At 46.8% G+C, this 18,990-nt stretch overlaps 1 protein-coding gene and 1 pseudogene across 1 annotated transcript; both read left to right on the top strand.

Annotated features, from left to right (window-relative positions):
* Positions 1-10,259: 10,259 nt before the first annotated feature.
* Positions 10,260-11,549, top strand: LOC147974103 (uncharacterized). Its single transcript, XM_087524911.1, has one exon. It carries the CDS (start codon positions 10,260-10,262, stop codon positions 11,547-11,549), a length of 1,290 nt encoding a protein of 429 aa, XP_087381037.1.
* Positions 11,550-15,955: 4,406 nt separating this feature from the next.
* LOC147974102 (uncharacterized) lies at positions 15,956-16,911 on the top strand (annotated as a pseudogene).
* The last annotated feature ends 2,079 nt before the right edge of the window (positions 16,912-18,990 follow it).

The raw sequence follows: 18,990 nt of genomic DNA, 5'->3' as shown, positions 1-18,990 counted from the left end.
CTTGCCCCTCTTGGAAGGGGGCCGCCTGCCCGAGTCCGGAACCACTGGAGGTTCCGGCGCGGTGTTCGGCTGAGGGCCGAACTTGGAGCCCATGGGAGCCTTGCTCCCTTTGCTCCTGGAGTCCGGAAGGTCGCCTTGAGGCGCCTCCAGGACTATCTCCCCCCGGCTCGGTGCCCCTTGAGACAATACATCGGCATTGTCCGCAGGGCAAGGAGAAGAGGCGGTTGGAAGTGTATCACTATTCATGTCCGACGAGTCCAAGGAACCGTCCGGCGAGGATACGTCGATACGGGCTTGGGGCGGACTGCATAATCATATTCGACGTTAGGAGAAGCAGTGCAACAAAAGTATGCTATGAGTTACTCTGGTATCCGAATACTTACGACTTCACCAGGGGCTTGGCCCTGAGCAGCCACTCGTCTTCACCGTGGGCGGAGGTGGTGGAGCAGTCCGGAAGGAGAGTCCTTCCTTTCTTGGACCCTTCGGCCTCCCCGGTTGGGGCGGCCTTCCTTTTCTTGTCTCCCCCGGCTGGAGGGGGAGAATCTTCATCTTCCTTCTCCTTGTTTTCACGGGAGGAGTGCGTCTCGGAGTTATCAGACGATGTGTCCGATACCACCTGGCGCCGGGAACTCTTTCGGGTTCCCGTGGCCTTCTTCTTGGTCTTCTCCGGCACCTCATAAGGAGCCGGAGTCCGCATCTCCGTCAGGAGAGCGTCTGCAGGGTCTTCGGGTAGAGGGGCCAGACAGTTAATTTGCTCCGATGTCTCCACCCAGTCCTGTCAAAGGCATGGGAGCTCAGACCCCGCACATGGTTAAGCTATGGGAAATAAATACCCTGCCCGGTGTACAGAGCTTACCGGATTCGCAGGGCGCTTCGCGCTTAGCCCACGGCCCTCGGTAAGAGAAGGGGGGACCTCGGCGCCTTTGAACAGCACGTTCCAGACGTCCTTATGCGTCGTGTCGAAGAGCTCGCGCAGAGTCTGGTGCTGGGCCGGGTCAAACTCCCATAAGTTGAAAGCCCGTTGTTGACACGGGAGGATCCGGCGGAAGAGCATGACCTGGACTATGTTGACAAGCTTAAGTTTCTTGCTTGTCATGTTCCAGATACACTTCTGGAGTCCGTCCAGCTCCACCGATGAGCCCCAAGACAGGGCCTTCTCCTTCCAGGAAGTGAGCCGCGTGGGGATTCCGAATCGAAACTCGGGGGCCGCCACCCAGTTGGTGTCGCGTGGCTCGGTGATGTAGAACCACCCCGATTGCCACCCCTTTATGGTCTCCACGAAGGAGCCCTCGAGCCATGTAACGTTGGGAATTTTGCCCACCATGGCTCCGCCGCATTCCTCTTGTTGGCCGCCTACTACCTTCGGCTTGATATTGAAGGTCTTCAGCCATAGGCCGAAGTGGGGCCGGATGAGGACAAAAGCCTCGCACACGATGATGAACGCCGAAATGTTGAGGATGAAATTCGGGGCCAGATCATGAAAGTCCAGCCCATAATAGAACATAAGGCCGCGGATGAATGGATGGAGGGGAAACCCCAGTCCGCGGACAAAGTGGGGGAGGAAAACCACCCTTTCGTGAGGTTCCGGGGTAGGGACGATCTGCCCCGTGGCTGGCAGCCGGTGCGCGATATCCGCGGCTAAGTATCCGTCTCCACGTAGTTTTTTTATGTGTCCCTCCGTGACGGAGGAGGCCATCCACTTGCCTCCCGCTCCGGACATGTTTGGAGAGTGTTGAGGGGAACGATGTGGACTTGGGCGCTGGAGCTCGAGTGCGCGAGAATGGATGAGCAAGGAGGAAGAAGGCGTGGGTAGAGAAAGGTGAGACCTTATCCCTTTATAAGGGCGGACAAAACTATGCGCCCCCACCAGCCTGGTAAAACTTGCTTATCCCCCAAGCGCCATAATTGATGGCACGGTTGGGTTACCCATGTCCGTATTAATGGGAATCCCGTAATAAGGGAGCACGATCTCTGCTTCAACAAGACGTGCCAAGGAAACTGCCTCGCGAAACACGCTGAGACAGGTTATGAAAAACAATTCAAATAAAGACCTAGCTGTGGTGTGATGTCACACTACGGGGAACGTCAGCAGATTAGACTTGTGTAAATATTATTCCCTCTACGGTGGTATGTGGAACTTATTTTGCAGAGTCGGACACGATCCTCGTGTTCAAAATCTTCTATGAAGTATTCAGAGGAGGAACCCGCCTTGCAATGCCGAAGACAATCTGCGCGCCGGACTCATCGTCATTGAAGCCTGGTTCAGGAGCTACTGAGGGAGTCCTGGATTAGGGGTATTCGGACAGCCGGATTATATCCTTTGGCCGGACTGTTGGACTATGAAGATACAAGATTGAAGACTTCGTCCCGTGTCCGGAAGGGACTCTCCTTGGCGTGGAAGGCAAGCTTGGCAATACGGATATGTAGATCTCCTTCCCTGTAACTAACTCTGTGTAACCCTAGCCCCCTCCGGTGTCTATATAAACCGATGAGTTTTAGTCCATAGGACAACACACAATCATACCATAGGCTAGCTTCTAGGGTTTAGCCTCTCTGATCTCGTGGTAGATCAACTCTTGTACTACTCATATTATCAAGAATAATCAAGAAGGACGTAGGGTTTTACCTCCATCAAGAGGGCCCGAACCCGGGTAAAACATCGTGTCCCCTGCCTCCTGTTACCATCCGCCTTAGACGCACAGTTCGGGACCCCCTACCTGAGATCCGCTGGTTTTGACACCGACACCCTATGCTCCAGATCCGGACATGGCTGGAGTGTTTAGTGGCGATAGAAGAGATCGAGACCTGGGTGCTGGAGCTCGGGGACGGAAGGGTAGTGGAGGAGAAGGCATGGTGTAAAAAGGTGGATCCTTATCTCCTTATAAAGGCAGTGAATATCGAGCATCCCCCGCACGAGCCTTAAAACTTGCCTATTCCCGAGGGGTCGTGCTAATGGCACGTTTGGATTACCCAAACCCGTATTGATGAGAATCCCGCAATAAGGGGACATGATCTCTGCTTGACGAGACGTGTCAATGAAGACCGCGTCTCGAAACGCGCAGCAGGAGATTAAAAAGGGGTTCGAAATGATAATGAGGCTGGAACACGACGCCTCACTGGAAAAGCCATCAGAAGACATGACCTGTTTTTGTTTAATTATTTACCCTTGTGGTTCTGGGTTGTAACTATTGTACAAAGCCGGATATAGTCATTTTTTATCAACTACTTTGGAGTATTCGGAGGAGGAACCCGCCTTGCAATGCCGAAGACAATCTGCGCGCCGGACACATCGTCATTGAAGCCTGGTTCAGGGGCTACTGAGGGAGTCCTGGATTAGGGAGTCCCCGGGCGTCTGGGCTATATGAAATGGGCCAAACTGGCAGGCCGTGAAGATACAACATAGAATACTTCCCCCCGTGTCCGGATGGGACTCTCCTTGCCGTGGAAGGCAAGCTTCGCGTTCGGATATGAAGATTCCTTTCTCTGTAAACCGACTATGTACAACCCTAGGCCCCTCCGGTGTCTATATAAGCCGGAGGGTTTAGTCCGTAGAGGCAATCACAATCATACAGGCTAGACATCTAGGGTTTAGCCATTACGATCTCGTGGTAGTCAACTCTTGTAACTCATATACTCAACAAATTCAATCAAGCAGGAAGTAGGGTATTACCTCCATCAAGAGGGCCCAAACCTGGGTAAACATCGTGTCCCCCGCCTCCTGTTACCTTCGATCCTCAGACGCATAGTTCGGGACCCCCTACCCGAGATCGGTCGGTTTTGACACCGACAACTGCCCCCCAAAACAACTTGGCAGATAAGAAGGATGGCAAAGTGAACAAAGGTATATTTGATATACACATTATTGATGTGTACTTTACTAGTGTTCATAGTAGCCCCTGGGAATTTGATACCGGTTCAGTTGCTAAGATTTGTAACTCGAAACGGGAGTTAAAAAATGAACAGATACTAGTTAAGGGCAAAGTGATGATGTGTGTTGGAAGTGATTCCAAGGTTGATAAGATCACCATCGCACACTCCCTCTACCTTCAGGATTCGTGTTGGACCTAAAATAAATGTTATTTGATGTTTGCGTTGAGCATGAATATGATTGGATCATGTTTGTTGTGATACGATTATTCATTTAAGTCAGAGAATAATTATTGTTATGTTTACATGAATAAAACCTTCTATAGTCATACACTCAATATAAATGGTTTATTGAATCTCGATCATAGTGATACACATATTCATAATATTGATGCCAAAAGATGCAAAGTTGATAATGATAATGCAACATATTTGTGGCACTGCCGTTTAGGTCATATTGGTGTAAAGCGCATATAGAAACTCCATGCGGACGGACTTTTGGAATCACTTGATTATGAATCATTTGATGCTTGCGAACCATGCCTCATGAGCAAGATGACTAAGACTCCGTTCTCCGGAACAATGGAGCGAGCCGCTGACTTATTGGAAATAATACATACCGATGTATGTGGTCCGATGAGTGTTGAGGCTCACGACGAGTATCGTTATTTTCTGACCTTCACAGATGATTTGAGCAGATATGGGTATATCTACTTAATGAAACACAAGTCTGAAACATTTGAAAAGTTCATAGAATTTCAGAGTGAAAAAGTGGAGAATCATCATAATAAGAAAATAAATTTCTACAATCTGATCATGGAGGTGAATATTTGAGTTACGAGTTTGGCCATCATTTCAAACAATGTGGAATAGTTTCACAACTCACGCACCTAGAACACCACAGCATAATGGTGTGTCTGAACGTCGTAACCATACTTTATTGGATATGGTGCGATCTGTGATGTCTCTTACCGGTTTACCACTATCATTTTTGGGCTATGCATTAGAGACAACTGCATTCATTTTAAATAGGGCACCATCTAAATCCGTTGAGATGACACCGTATGAACTATGGTTTGCCAAGAAACCTAAGTTGTCGTTTCTTAAAGTTTGGGGTTGCGATGCTTATGTGAAAAAACTTCTGCCTGATAAGCTCGAACCCAAATCGGAGAAATATGTCTTCATAGGATACCCAAAAGAAACTGTTGGGTACACCTTCTATCACAGATTCGAAGGCAAGATCTTTGTTGCTAAGAGTGGATCCTTTCTAGAGAAGGAGTTTCTCTCGAAGGAAGTGAGTGGGAGGAAAGTAGAAGTTGATGAGGTAATTGTACCTTCTCTCGAATTGGAAAGTAACTCATCAGAGAAATCCGTTCTCGTGATGCCTACACCAACTAGAGAGGAAGCTAATGATGATGATCATGAAACTTCAGATCAAGTTACTACCAAACCTGGTAGGTCAACCAGAGCACGTTTCGCACCAGAGTAGTACGGTAATCCTGTTCTAGAAGTCATGTTACTATACCATGACGAACCTACGAACTATGAGGAAGCGATGATGAGCCCAGATTCCGATAAATGGCTTGAGGCCATGAAATCTGAGATAGGATCCATGTGTGAGAACAAAGTGTGGACTTTGGTAGACTTGCCCGATGATCGGCAAGCCATTGAGAATAAGTGGATCTTCAAGAATAAGACGGATGCTGATGGTAGTGTTACTATCTAAAAATCTCGACTTGTCGCAAAAGGTTTTTGACAAGTTCAAGGTGTTGACTACGATGAGATTTTCTCACTCGTAGCGGTGCTGAAGTCTGTCCGAATCATGTTAGCAATTGCCACATTTTATGAAATCTGGCAAACGGATGTCAAAAACTGCATTCCTTAATGGATTTCTTAAAGAAGAGTTGTATATGATGCAATCAGAAGGTTTTGTCGATCGTAAAGGTGCTAACAAAGTGTGCAAACTCCAGTGATCCATCTATGGACTGGTGCAAGCATCTCGGAGTTGGAATATATGCTTTGATGAGGTGACCAAAGCATCTGGTTTTTTATACAGACTTATGGTGAAGCCTGTATTTACAAGAAAGTGAGTGGGAGCCCTGTAGCATTTTTGATATTATATGTGGATGACATATTGTTGATCGGGAATGATATAGAAGTTCTGGATAGTATAAAAAGGATACTTGAATAAGAATTTTTCAATGAAAGACCTCGGTGAGGCTGCTTATACATTAGGCATCAAGATCTATAGAGATAGATCAAGACGCTTGATAGGACTTTTACAAAGCACATTCCTTGATAAAGTTTTGAAGCAGTTCAAAATGGATCAGTCACAGAAAGTGTTACAAGGTGTGAAGTTGAGTAAGACTCAAAACCCGACCACGGCAGAATATAGAGAGAGAATGTAAGGCATTCCCTATGCCTCGGTCATAGGTTGTATAAAGTATGCCATGCTGTGTACCAGACCTGTTGTGTGCCTTGCCATGAGTTTGGCAAGGGGGTACAATAGTGATCTAGTAGTAGATCACTAGACAGCGGTCAAAATTATCCTTAGGTACCTAAAGAGGACTAAGAAAATGTTTCTCGGTTATGGAGGTGATAAAGAGTTCGTCGTAAAGAGTTACATCAATGCAAGCTTTGACACCGATCTGGATGACTCTGAGTCTTGATCTGGATACATATTGAAAGTGGGAGCAATTAGTTAGAGTAGCTCCATGCAGAGCATTGTAGTCATAGAAATTTGCAAAATACATACGGATCTGAATGTGGTAGACCCGTTGACTAAACTTCTCTCACAAGCAAAACATGATCACACCTTAGTGCTCTTTGGGTGTTAATCACATAGCGATGTGAAATAGATTATTGACTCTAGTAAACCCTTTGGGTGTCGGTCACATGGCGATGTGAACTATTGGTGTTAATCATATAAAGATGTGAACTATTGGTGTTAAATCACATGGCGATGTGAACAAGATTATTGACTCTAGTGCAAGTAGGAGACTGGAGGAAATATGCCCTAGAGGCAATAATAAAGTTGTTATTTTATATTTTCTTATATCATGATAAATGTTTATTATTCATGCTAGAATTTTATTAACGAGAAACTTGATACATGTGTGGATACATAGACAAAACACCGTGTCCCTAGTAAGTCTCTACTAGACTAGCTCGTTAATCAAAGATGGTTAAGTTTCCTCACCATAGACATGTGTTGTCATTTGATAAACGGGATCACATCATTGGGAGAATGATGTGATGGACAAGACCCATACATTAGCTTAGCATTATGATCATTCAGTTTAATTGCTATTGCTTTCATCATGACTTATACATATTCCTTTGACTATGAGATTATGCAACTCCCGGATACCGGAGGAATACCTTGTGAGCTATCAAACATCACAACATAACTGGGTGATTATAAAGATGCTCTACAGGTATCTCCGAAGGTGTTTGTTGGGTTGGCATAGATCGAGATTAGGATTTGTCACTCCGAGTATCAGAGAGGTATCTCTGGACCCTCTCAGTAATGCACATCATGATAAGCCTTGCAAGAAATGTGACTAATGAGTTAGTTGTGGGATGATGCATTACGAAACGAGTACAGAGACTTGCCGGTAACAAGATTGAACTAGGTATGAAGATATCGATGATCGAATATCGGGCAAGTAACATACCGATGACAAAGGGAATAATGTATGTTGTCATTATTACGATTTGACTGATAAAGATCCTCGTAGAATATGTAGGAACCAATATGAGCATCCAGTTTCCTCTATTGGTTATTGATCGGAGAGGTGTCTCGGTCATGTCTACATAGTTCTCGAACCCATAGGATCCGCACGCTTAACGTTCGATAACGATATTGTATTATGTGAGTTACGTGATTTGGTGACCAAATGTTGTTCGGAGTCCCGGATGAGATCACGGACATGACGAGGAGTCTCGAAATGGTCGAGAGGTAAAGATTCATATATAGGACGATAGTATTCGTACACCGGGAGTGTTCTGCGGGTACCGGGTACGTATCGGGTCATCGAAAGGGGTTCCGGGCAATCCCCGGCAAGCTATATGGGCCTAATGGGGCAAGAGGGGAACACACCAGCCACTAAGGGGCTGATGCGCCCCCCCCCCCCCATATGGGCTGGCCAAATTGGAGAAGGAAAGGAAAAAGGGAATATGATTCCCCCTTCCCCCTCTTCCCTTCCTACTCCGAATAGGAATAGGAAAGGGGGAGGCCGAATTGGGAGGACCCCAAGTAGGATTCCTCCTACTTGGGGCGCCTCCTTGGCTGCCTCTCCTCCCCTCCAACCTATATATATGTGGGGGGCACCGCTAGAACACACAACAAACATTGTTAGCCGTGTGCGGCGCCCCCCTTCACAGTTTACGCCTCCGATCATATTCACGTAGTGCTTAGGCGAAGCCCTACGCGGATCACTTCACCATCACCATCACCACGCCGTCGTGCTGATGGAACTCTCCCTCGACACTTTGCTGGATCAAGTATTCGAGGGACGTCATCGAGCTGAACGTGTGCAGAACTCGGAGGTGCCGTACGTTCGGTGCTTGATCGGTCGGAACGAGAAGAAGTTCGACTACATCAACCGCGTTGTCAAACGCTTCTTCTTTCGGTCTACGAGGGTACGTGGACAAACTCTCTCCCTCTCGTTGCTATGCATCTCCTAGATAGATCTTGCGTGAGCATGCAATTTTAGGAAATTTTTGAAATTGCATGCTACGTTCCCCAACACAATTCAGATCAAGCATCCCTCGTTAGCTAGCATCAGCCACCGCCATCATCGGCCGGTTACTCGGAGCTTCTGACCCATGCTATTGCAGCCCGCGTCAACCGACGAGATCCCACGACAGAAGGACACCGCCGCCAGATCCAGGTGCCGCCCCTGTAGCCGCCGCCTCCTCGTTGTCATGCACGCACCTCCCATTCCACATGGTCACGCCGCCTCGGGCCTGCTACATCGGTGCCGCCATGCCATCACGCGTGTAGCCGTGCCAGAGCCCCGCACCGCACTGCCACGCCCTACGTTTATAAGATCAAATTTTTTCCAACATTTTTTCTATACACATTTTATCATTTTAATACAAGATCAATTTTTTATACATATAGTTTATACATTTTGCGTATACATGATAAACATTTTTCGATAGAATTTAACATTTTTCAAATGCTTGGTCAACATTATATATATAATATTGTAAAGTATAAACAAAAACAAAAAATAAAGAAAAAAACATAAAAGGAATGCTGTTGCCTCCTAAGCTCCTGGGTCGACCCGTCTGGGCCTCCCTTCAGCGAGGGTTTTCCTACCCCTCTTGTTGAAGGAGAGACATCGGGGCGCCCGTTAGCCAACGTGGTGTATATGGGACACGAATGCTGCAGAATCTTAAACCACCCACAATCATTCGGACTGCATGGTCTAGACGTGTTTTTTTCATTTAACAGTAGAGTGCAGCGCTTTGCTGTCAGGTGGTACAGATTATGAGTCAGCTGGGTGAAATACTTTCAAAAATAATTTAGTTTGTGAAATAGTTTTGCCTTGAGGTCAAATTTGTACCTTTTGCCTGCATTGCAATGCTATAAGTAATTTATTATTATTTTGTCCACGTGCCTGGTTGTACCATAGGTTGCCATTGTAAGAACAGAAGTATCTAGTTATCAAAATCCCCAAATCCGATACTTTTGTCACGGGTCTGTGGTCATGAGATACTGGGGGTATTATACCATCTGTCTATTTTCGGAAATCGAGGTAAGGGATCTATTAGGCCAACTCCACCGCGCGACCCTATCCTGTCCGCCCCCGTCCGTTTGGGGTAAAAGGAACAAACGAGACGGCCCAGCGCGCGGGCGCAAACGGACAAATGGCCGGTCTCCGTCCGCTTTCGACCCATCCTCGGTCCAAAGTTGCGCTCGGTTTGGGGTGAAACGGACGCGCGCGGACGGCCTCGACGCACGCCCTTGTCCTCCCCGTGGCCCGCCTGTCGGGGACACTAGCAGTCCCTCCGCTCCCAACGCTTCACCCTCTCTCCTCGCCCCGCCCCGCCGCCAGCGCCGCCGCTATTCTCCGGTCGCCTCCTCACCGCGCAGCCCCCCCGCCGTCCGTACCAAACCACGTCTCGACATGGCCGCCACCACGCCCGCGCTTCCGCCGTAATTTTGGTCGTCGATCGGAGGAGGTTTGGCCCTCGCCGTCCTTGCCGGTGGCAGAGGGGACACGACTGCCGGCGACGTACCACGGCGGCCGAGGCAGATTCCGACGAGAGCTCCAGAGCGGCCTGTAGCTGGCCGGCAACCACCCTGCTGCGTCGAGGTGATTATCGCGGCCTCTTCGCCACCACGAGCGCAAGGTGTTCGACCTTTTGCCAACAAAGGTATGGACAGTGGAGACGAGTTTTTCTACCATCACTTCCTTTGTTCATCCGACGATTCGTCGTCGGATGATGACGATCTTGTGGTGGCTGCACTGGTCGTTCACGACCATATTCAACGGCAGCTTTCTCGGTACAGGGGGTCAGTCCCTGGCCGTGCTCCCAACTTGAACCGCAACAGGGAGAGAGGCCACGCCCTGCTCTATGCAAATTACTTTGCCAACACCCCGCTCTTCAGGCCGGATAAATTTCGTCGCCGTTTTCGTATGGCCAGGCATGTGTTCAATCGTATTCGAGAGGGAGTGGTTGCTCATGACCCATACTTCGAGTGCAAGACGGATGCCCTTGGCAAGCTTGGATTCTCCTCCTACCAGAAATGCACCGCGGCCATCCGCATGCTTGCATATGGAATTCCAGGCGATCTGGTGGATGAGTATGTGCGTATGAGTGATACAACATGTCTGATGTCAATGTACAAGTTTTGCCAGGCTGTGATCGAGGTCTTTGGCCCAGAGTACTTGAGGCAGCCAACTGCCGCTGATACAGAGAGATTGTTGGCGACCAACGCAGCTAGAGGCTTTCCAGGTATGCTTGGCAGCATAGATTGTATGCACTGGGAGTGGAAGAACTGTCCATTTGCTTGGCAGGGCCAGTACAAGGGGCATGTTAACGAGTGCACTGTCATATTAGAAGCGGTGGCATCACAAGATCTTTGGATATGGCATTCTTTCTTCGGCATGGCAGGTTCTCACAATGATATCAACGTGCTGCAGCGTTCTCCAGTCTTCGCGAGGCTTGCAGAAGACCACTCCTCACCTGTCAACTTTGAGATCAACGGCCACCATTACAACAAGGGATACTATCTAGCAGATGGTATATATCCTCAGTGGTCAACTTTTATGAAGACAATCTCGAAACCCCAAGATGAGAAGAGAAAGAGATTTTCCCAAATGCAAGAGAGTGTTAGAAAGGATGTGGAACGTGCTTTTGGTGTGCTTCAATCCCGGTGGGGTATCGTTCGAAACCCTGCACTGTCATGGGATGAAAGGAAGCTTTGGGAGGTGATGACTGCTTGTGTGATCATGCACAACATGATCGTCGAGGACGAGCATGATGAGAGTATTTTCGACCAAGGATTTGATTATCAAGGTGAAAATATTGAGCCCCTGCACCAAGACCCGGCCACATTTGAACAGTTTGTCCAATTCCACCGTGAGATGCGTGATTGGCACACTCATGTGAATCTTCAAAATGACTTGGTTGAGCACGTGTGGGATCACGTTGGCAACCAATAGATGTATTTATCCATTTTATGTTCAGTCAAGACAATTTCAATTGGGTTGTAAAACTATTTTAATTTTCAGACAAATATTTGGGTTTGAAACTAGTTTTAATGCAAATTTGGGCAATTCATAGCCCTGACGGACAGGATGGGGCAAAAGGATGCGGCCGCGCGCTGGGCGGACGGCCACCGCATCCCAGGACAGACCCGGACACGACCCCAAATCCCTACCCAAAGGGACAAAAACAGGACAAAACGGACGTCCGTTTGGGGTCGCACAGTGAAGTTGGCCTTACACTGCTCTCTGTAGACACCAAATCGGAGTATGGGTACTTCATGAAGCATCCGACTCATGTCCAACGACAGAGTGGACACTAAAGCATGAGGCTATCCTCAAACCCTCAATTGAGCGACACTACTTCTGAGTTAATAGACAAGAAGAGATTACCAAGTAATGGAACTTACACCGCGCTGGTCATATTTGGGTGCAGACGATCATAAAATATCATGGCTTCGGCTCTGATAACAATAGTGACATTGATGATTGAGTAAAAGAAGGGGCATCTATATAAGAGGCCGAGAAGACTCACATATATTTGAAAATGAGCCTCGGATTTGACTTGTTGGGATTCCATTCTTATAAAGAGATTGCTTTCTTGGGGCAACATTTTGTTGGGTTTGTGTGCTTCCTTTCTAGCTCTAAGTTGTAGTACGTGGGGTCATTGACACGATTGGATGTTCCCACATTCTAGTGGCCAAGCCACAGAGTTATTCATATGTACTCCATGGATGGATGATCTGCTTTCAGTAAACCATAATGATGATGACATATTGTTACTGGTTTTGTATTATCTCAGGAAAGTACAACTATTTTAAGGGCCCTATTTCTACTCTCGTCTCGGGCACCTTAAATATCAGGACCGGGCCTGTTTAGGTCAATAGACTGTGAGGAATCTCGGGAGGAACTCTAGTGCCTAGCTCTTTTACTTTTGTGTACGCATAAACTGCCAAAGATAAAAATGTGACGCACCTTGCCTGTCGTTTTCTCTCCGTCGCACTAGCCTAGCTCTTTTGTGTACGCGTAAAACTGCCCAAATATAGCCATAAGTTCTTTTCCGCAAATATCTTCAAATTTTCCATATGCATGAATGGAAATCGATATGTGAGCCCAGCCACCCCCTCCCCAACTCCATGAGCCAGTACACCACTAGTTAATACTTATTACATTGAAGAGCTTAGTACATAAAATGATTACTAATACATAGTTTAAGCAGCTTTATTCTTGTGATGCTAATGTGGATCCCTCTTATATTCTTTCTCTTGTGTGTTCACTTGTGAATGATGGTATGAACGCTGACCAGCGTAAACCATTTTTCTCAGAAAGAAATTAGTGATGTCCTTTTCCAGATTGGACCATTAAAAGCTCCAGTTCAAGATGGTTTTCCGGCAGATTCTTTCAGAGAACTGGGGCTTGATCTAGAAGGATATTATTCGAGCTATCAATCATTCTTTAATATCAGGATTGTGGCAGCAGATATCAATGATACAGCTATTGTACTTGTTCCAAAAGTGAAGAATCCTCAGTCAATTAAAGTTTTTAGGCCGATCAGTTCGGGTGCTATTTTTATCGGTTTTGGAACCATCTAGAAACTTTCGGTCCAGTTTTTCCTATTTGTTGTTTCTTTTGTTCACAAATTTCCTTCTTTTTTTACATTTCTCAGTTTCTCTCTCTTCGCCTTTTCCAAATTTCTTTCTGCATATTTCTCTAGATTCACGTTTTCCAAAATTGTTCCAACAATTTTAGAGAATATTCAAGTTTTTGAAAAATATTTCGTGTTTGACAATTTTTTCAAATTTCAAAAAATATTGGATTTTCAAACAATGAAAAGTCATTAGAAATGTTTAAAACTTTTTAAAAAATGAGGTTCACATTCCATCATAAAATGTTGCATTTTTAGGTAATATTTACTTGCGATAAAAGTAGTATTAAAAATGTTCTTTTTTCTCAAAAAACATTGAATTTTTTAAATGTTTTTTGTTTTCAAAATTTTGTTCACGGTCCTTATAAAATGTTTTCATGATTTCTCAGAAAAATGTTTGTCCTTTCGCAAATCACTTTTTCAAATAAGTACGTATTTATTTTTTAAAAAAATAGGCTCAAAATTTCCGAAAATATTGCCTTAAAAATATTTTTATGCTAAAAATAGATGAAAAGAAATGCCAAATAAAAAACTACCTGAAGAAAAAGCTTGGTACACTGTCGGCTTGCTATAGTAGCCGAGTCGTTACAATGCCTAGCTCGATCTAGGGCACTGACTCGTTTCACAAAGCTGCCAATGGGTCGGCCCAGTCGGGGTGGGTGAGGCCGGTGGTGGGCTTCCGATCCGAGTGTTCCTCTTCGATGCTCTAAGCGGCGCTTAGCCCAGTTAGCGCTAGAAGGCGCGCGGTAGTGGGCCGGCACAGCAACAAGCGTCCAGAGGTTCAAAGAACAAAAGGCAAGAAAAACTTGCAATATGTGGGCTTCGAACCCACATTCCATTGACGACGGAATTCACGCTACAACCACTGAGGCATGATAACTTCGTTATGCTCTATCCAAAATCCGATTTATTTAACCCATGTCTCAGTCCCAGCACAAATTATTTGGAAAAAGAAAACGCAAATTTGGACAAGAATTCACGAAGTTTTAAAAAGGTCATCTATTTTGAATAAAAATTCAGGCAATTTTAAAGAAATGTTTACAAAAATAAAAAAAAGTTCATCCATTTTGAAAACAAGTTCATTCATTTTGATAAAAACATTTCATGGATTTGAAAAAAAATCATCAACTTTGATAAAAGTAGTTAACAAATTAAAAATAAGTTCACGGATTTGAAGAAAGTTCATTGATTTTGATAAAAAATCCATGAATTTGAAACAGTCCATTAATTTTATAAAATGTTCACAGATTTTAAAAAACAATTCACCAATTCGAAAAAGTTCTTCAATATAAAAAAAGTTCACGCATTTGAAAAAAATAGAAAAAACGGAAAGTAGAAAAAAATAACGAAATAAATGGGGAAAGAAGAAAAAGGATGTAACAAGTCAAGTAAGGTTGGTGGATCTGTTGGCTATCGGCGCTAATATTGAACGAGAGAGGTCGTGGGATGGAATCATTGACGTCCCAGTTTTTTTACAGTTTAGAAAACTGAAGAAAAAATGTTAATAGGATTTGGCTTCAGGTCCAGTTTCAGCTTCGGCCTGCCCTAAACAAAGACTCCAGCTGCGCTTTGCATGGAAACGCAAGCGATCAATGCATGGAATCCCGCTGTGTTTTTTTTTGCCGCGTTAACTGCTCAATAACCAGATTTTTTTAGAGGTACGCTGATTTTTTTTTGAGCATCAGTACAGACACAAGCGCTCATATACACGCGCATACACTCACTCCTATGAGCACCTTCAAGAGACTGAGCCGGCATATCATCTTGAGATTTATGAAGTCACCGTAGGCGCCTCGTCGTCGACGGAAACGTCTCCTCCCACTGAAAGCGCATCGCCGGAAATCCTGAAATAAATTCAGGAATAATGCGAGCACCAGGATTTGAACCCTGATGGGTTGGGGATACCACTGTCCACCTAACCAACTCAACCACAGGTTGATTCACTAAAGGTACGCTGAACGAAAAGCAGCTACTGGTAGAGAAGGGTCACGCTAAAAATCAATTCATACAAGTAGTTGGTGCCCATCCTTTTCGAGGACAGGAACTTCTGCTAGGTCCTAACGGCATCTACAACCGAGAGTAGCTAATCCGAGCCACTATACACCGTGGATGCGTCCATGGACACTTAAATAAAGCATTCACAACCACAATTTTTTTTTTGAGTATCAAATCCATGCAAATAGCATCCTTGATGATTTTGCGGCGGCAACTGGGCTTGTCATCAACTTCCACAAGAGCACGGTGGTACCCATGCACGTCCCCGAGGATGATCTTCAGGACATGGTTCATGTCTTGGGCTGCCAAGTGGGGAGTTTTCCTCAGGTCTACCTTGGGCTTCCTCTCTCCAACCGCAAGCTGACGATGGACGACTTCCTCCCACTCATCGCCAAGGCCGAGCGTTACCTGTCCGGATGGCGGGCGCAGCTCCTCTCCTTTGGGGGTCGACTTGTCCTGCTCAACGCCGTCCTCGACTCGCTGCCCACCTACATCATGGCGGCTATGGAGCTGCAGCCGTCGGTGCTGCGCGCTCTGGATGCTCTTCGGCGCTCCTTCCTATGGGCTGCTGCGGATAGGGCGTCGGGGGCCAGTGCCTTGTTGCTTGGGAGCGGGTGGTCCGCCCCAAGAGCGAGGGAGGACTGGGGGTGCGTGCTCTCCCGGTCCAGAACCGCTCTCTCCTGCTGAAGCTGCTTCACCGCCTCCACTCTCAACAGGACTCGCCATGGGCCACTTGGGTTTGGTCCGAGATCGGGCGCTCCCTTCTCACCCCGCTGGTGGCGTCGACCCCCCTGGCTCCCACTGGGACTCCCTGGCGGGGCTCATGCCGACCTACAGGGCGATCTCCACGGTCCAGTTGGGGGACAGGTGCACCACTGCCTTCTGGTTGGACGCTTGGCTCCCAGGAGGCGCCCTGGTGTGGCGGCTGCCTTCGCTGTTTTCCCACACCACCGCGCCGGAAGCCTCTGTGGCCCAGGTCCTGCGTCTCGGCATCGACGTGGTGCTGGTCCCGCGCCTAAACCATGCTGGGGGCGCGAGCGTGCCGAGCTGCTTCGGATCGTTGGTGCCGTGACCCTTTCTGAGTCGCCCGACGAACGGTCTCTGCGCCCTGGCTGCGCCAAGGGCTCGCTCCTCTCGTCGGGCGGCGTTTACCAGCTGTGCCACTTCGGTGGGCTTGGGGTGCCTTTCGAGGCCTTTGTCTGGGGCAGCTTCGCCCCCAGCCGGGTCCGTTTCTTCGCTTGGCTTCTGGTGCAGGCCAGGATCCACATTAGGGACGTCCTCCTTCGCAAGCACATCGTCGACGCTGCCGGAGCAGGGTGCCCCCTTTGCTCCACTCCCCTCGAGACAACTGATCACCTCATCTTCGGGTGTGCGTTCGCCCAACGCTTCTGGACTGTGGTCGGGAAGAGCTCCCTTGAGACTACCTCCGTCCGTTCGCTTCACCTCCTCACCCCGCCGCCTCGGGTGCCGGCGGGGTCGGGGCCCACCTTCCTGCTGCTCTGCTGCTGGCAACTTTGGAAGCACCGGAATGCGGTGGTCTTCCAGAGCCCCCCCCCCCCGTCACTCCCCGAGCTCCTCAGCCGGTGCAGGGACGACGCGGTGCTCTGGCGTGTTCGGCTGCCCCGCCCCCTAAAACATGCGGTGGATGCCTGGCTGCCCTGTTTTTCCAATCCTGTTTAAGCCCCTGCTGCTGGGTTTGACCTCCCCCCCTCTCTCTCTTGACCTTGTGAATGTACGATGCCTCATCAGGACCTTTGGTCCGCATATCTATACAAATTATTCAGGTGGGGAAAACTCCCCCCCCCCCCCCCGGTGAAAATTCAAAAAGAAAAATCCATGCAAATACATAGACATCGATCATTTTGGTCAAACATAGTTTAGTGCACATGAATACAAATTATTCGTACTCCCTCCGGTCCTTTTTAGTTCGCATATAAGATTTGACTGAGGTCAAGCCTCGTAAAGTTTGACCAACTTTATAGAAAAAAGTACCAAAATTCACAATCTGAAATCAATATCAATAGATTTGTCATGACTTAAAGTTTCATAATGTATAACTTTAGCATGGCAGATGTTGATATTTTTTCATATAAATACGGTCAAACTTTATGAAGTTTGACTTCAGAGAATTCTAATATGCAGAGTAAAAAGGACCGGAGGGAGTACTAAATAGTCCTGTGATGCCAGTGTAACGATTCGGCTACTATAGCAAGGAGGACAGTGTAGCGAGTTCAAACATAAATATTGTTTATAGTGCATAATCGATAAACTAAAAGCAAAATTTACCGATTTTCAGTGTGGACCCAAATGTGTTCCACGAGGTCATCCAGAAGTTGCATAAACACATGTTGACCTCGCAGTTGTCCATGCATCTCCAGAAAAAGGCAATGCTCTCTTCCTCTTGTTTCGGGAGTCACGCAAAAAAAAAGGAAAAAATCAATCATAGAAGTAGCCGCCTATCCTTTTTCGAGGACAACAACTTCTGCTGGGTCTTAAAGTTTGTTAGGACGATCCTACTACATCGGAGGACTTATTAATACATATTCCATCCTAATCCAAGTACGGTGCAAAAAAAAGGATATTAATTTGCACTATTTCTCGTACAAGATGAGCCTGATTAGTACGTACTGTGGTATTAGTTATGATCTTCGGATGGCTCTTCTACCTCGACCGCTTTAACACCCGTAAGAACTTGCATAAAAAGAGCATCCTGAATACAGAAGCATGCCCAAGATGTTCTCATCAGGTTGAAGATCGCGAGCACCTATTCTCCACATGCCCGGCAGCTCGGAGAATTTGGCAGGCTACCTCCATTCGCCCGTGCTTCATGCCTATTAGGGACCTCTTCACCACGACTTTACCGGCTGCGTTGCCAACTTCGGTCCGCCCCTTCATGTTCCTTATCGTTCTCTGGAAGATTTGGGATGCACAGAACAAAAAAGTTTTTTAAGGAATAGATCTTCCTACTTCTGATTCCATTAGGGCTGTTATTGATGACATGACTATATGGGCTCCTCGGCTCAAAACCGAGAGTGTAAAGAAACACGCCGGGCTATGGCGTGATTTCCTCTCCTCACATAATGTGTGCAGCTCTGTACACAACTGCTATGTGACCATTTAAAAAAAAAACAGTGACGTTTACTGCTCCCAGGAAGTTGGTTATGGTTATCTTTGCTGTCCAAGTTTTTACCTTTCTACGACGGGAAAGAGATGGGTGCCTAATCATCGAGGTATTGCTGCGGGGTTGGCGGGAAAGTGACCGACCGGTTAAGTTATGTAAAGGTTGCTGTGTCAAATCATAACGTGCGTCGTTGGAGAGCTTGCCTGTCTCGGAGAACAGTGTCTGCCGTCGTCCTGGCCATGCATGCATGCATGCGAAGCTGAAACTTTGACCTGGACCTAGTGCACGTCACATGTTCAATCGGCTGTCGACTTTGTTGACGTAAAGTTTCAAATATAAATGAATTACACCTTCCGTTCCAAATTACTTGAAATTCTAATTTGTCCCAAGTAAAACTTCTTTTAGTTGGAATGAATGGGGTACTATTTTGATTTTGTTAACTAGGTGGTAGACTCAATAAACAACAATTGGACGACCTTTTGTGCAGGTGTGCCTTGTCATATTGTAAGAACCTCGAATGTGTTCATATGTATCTCTTTAGCCTTAGTTTGTTGAGGGTATATGAAACTGTTAGTACCCTCGGTAGGGTGGGGAACGATATCAAAAGTACTAGAAGGGAGCTCACACAAGGGGTTACC

This window comes from Triticum urartu, chromosome 5A, assembly GCF_056163025.1.
Source record: "Triticum urartu cultivar PI428250 chromosome 5A, HENAU_Tu73, whole genome shotgun sequence".
Classification (NCBI taxonomy): Eukaryota; Viridiplantae; Streptophyta; class Magnoliopsida; order Poales; family Poaceae; genus Triticum; species Triticum urartu.
This window is presented reverse-complemented; position numbering and strand designations above follow the sequence as displayed.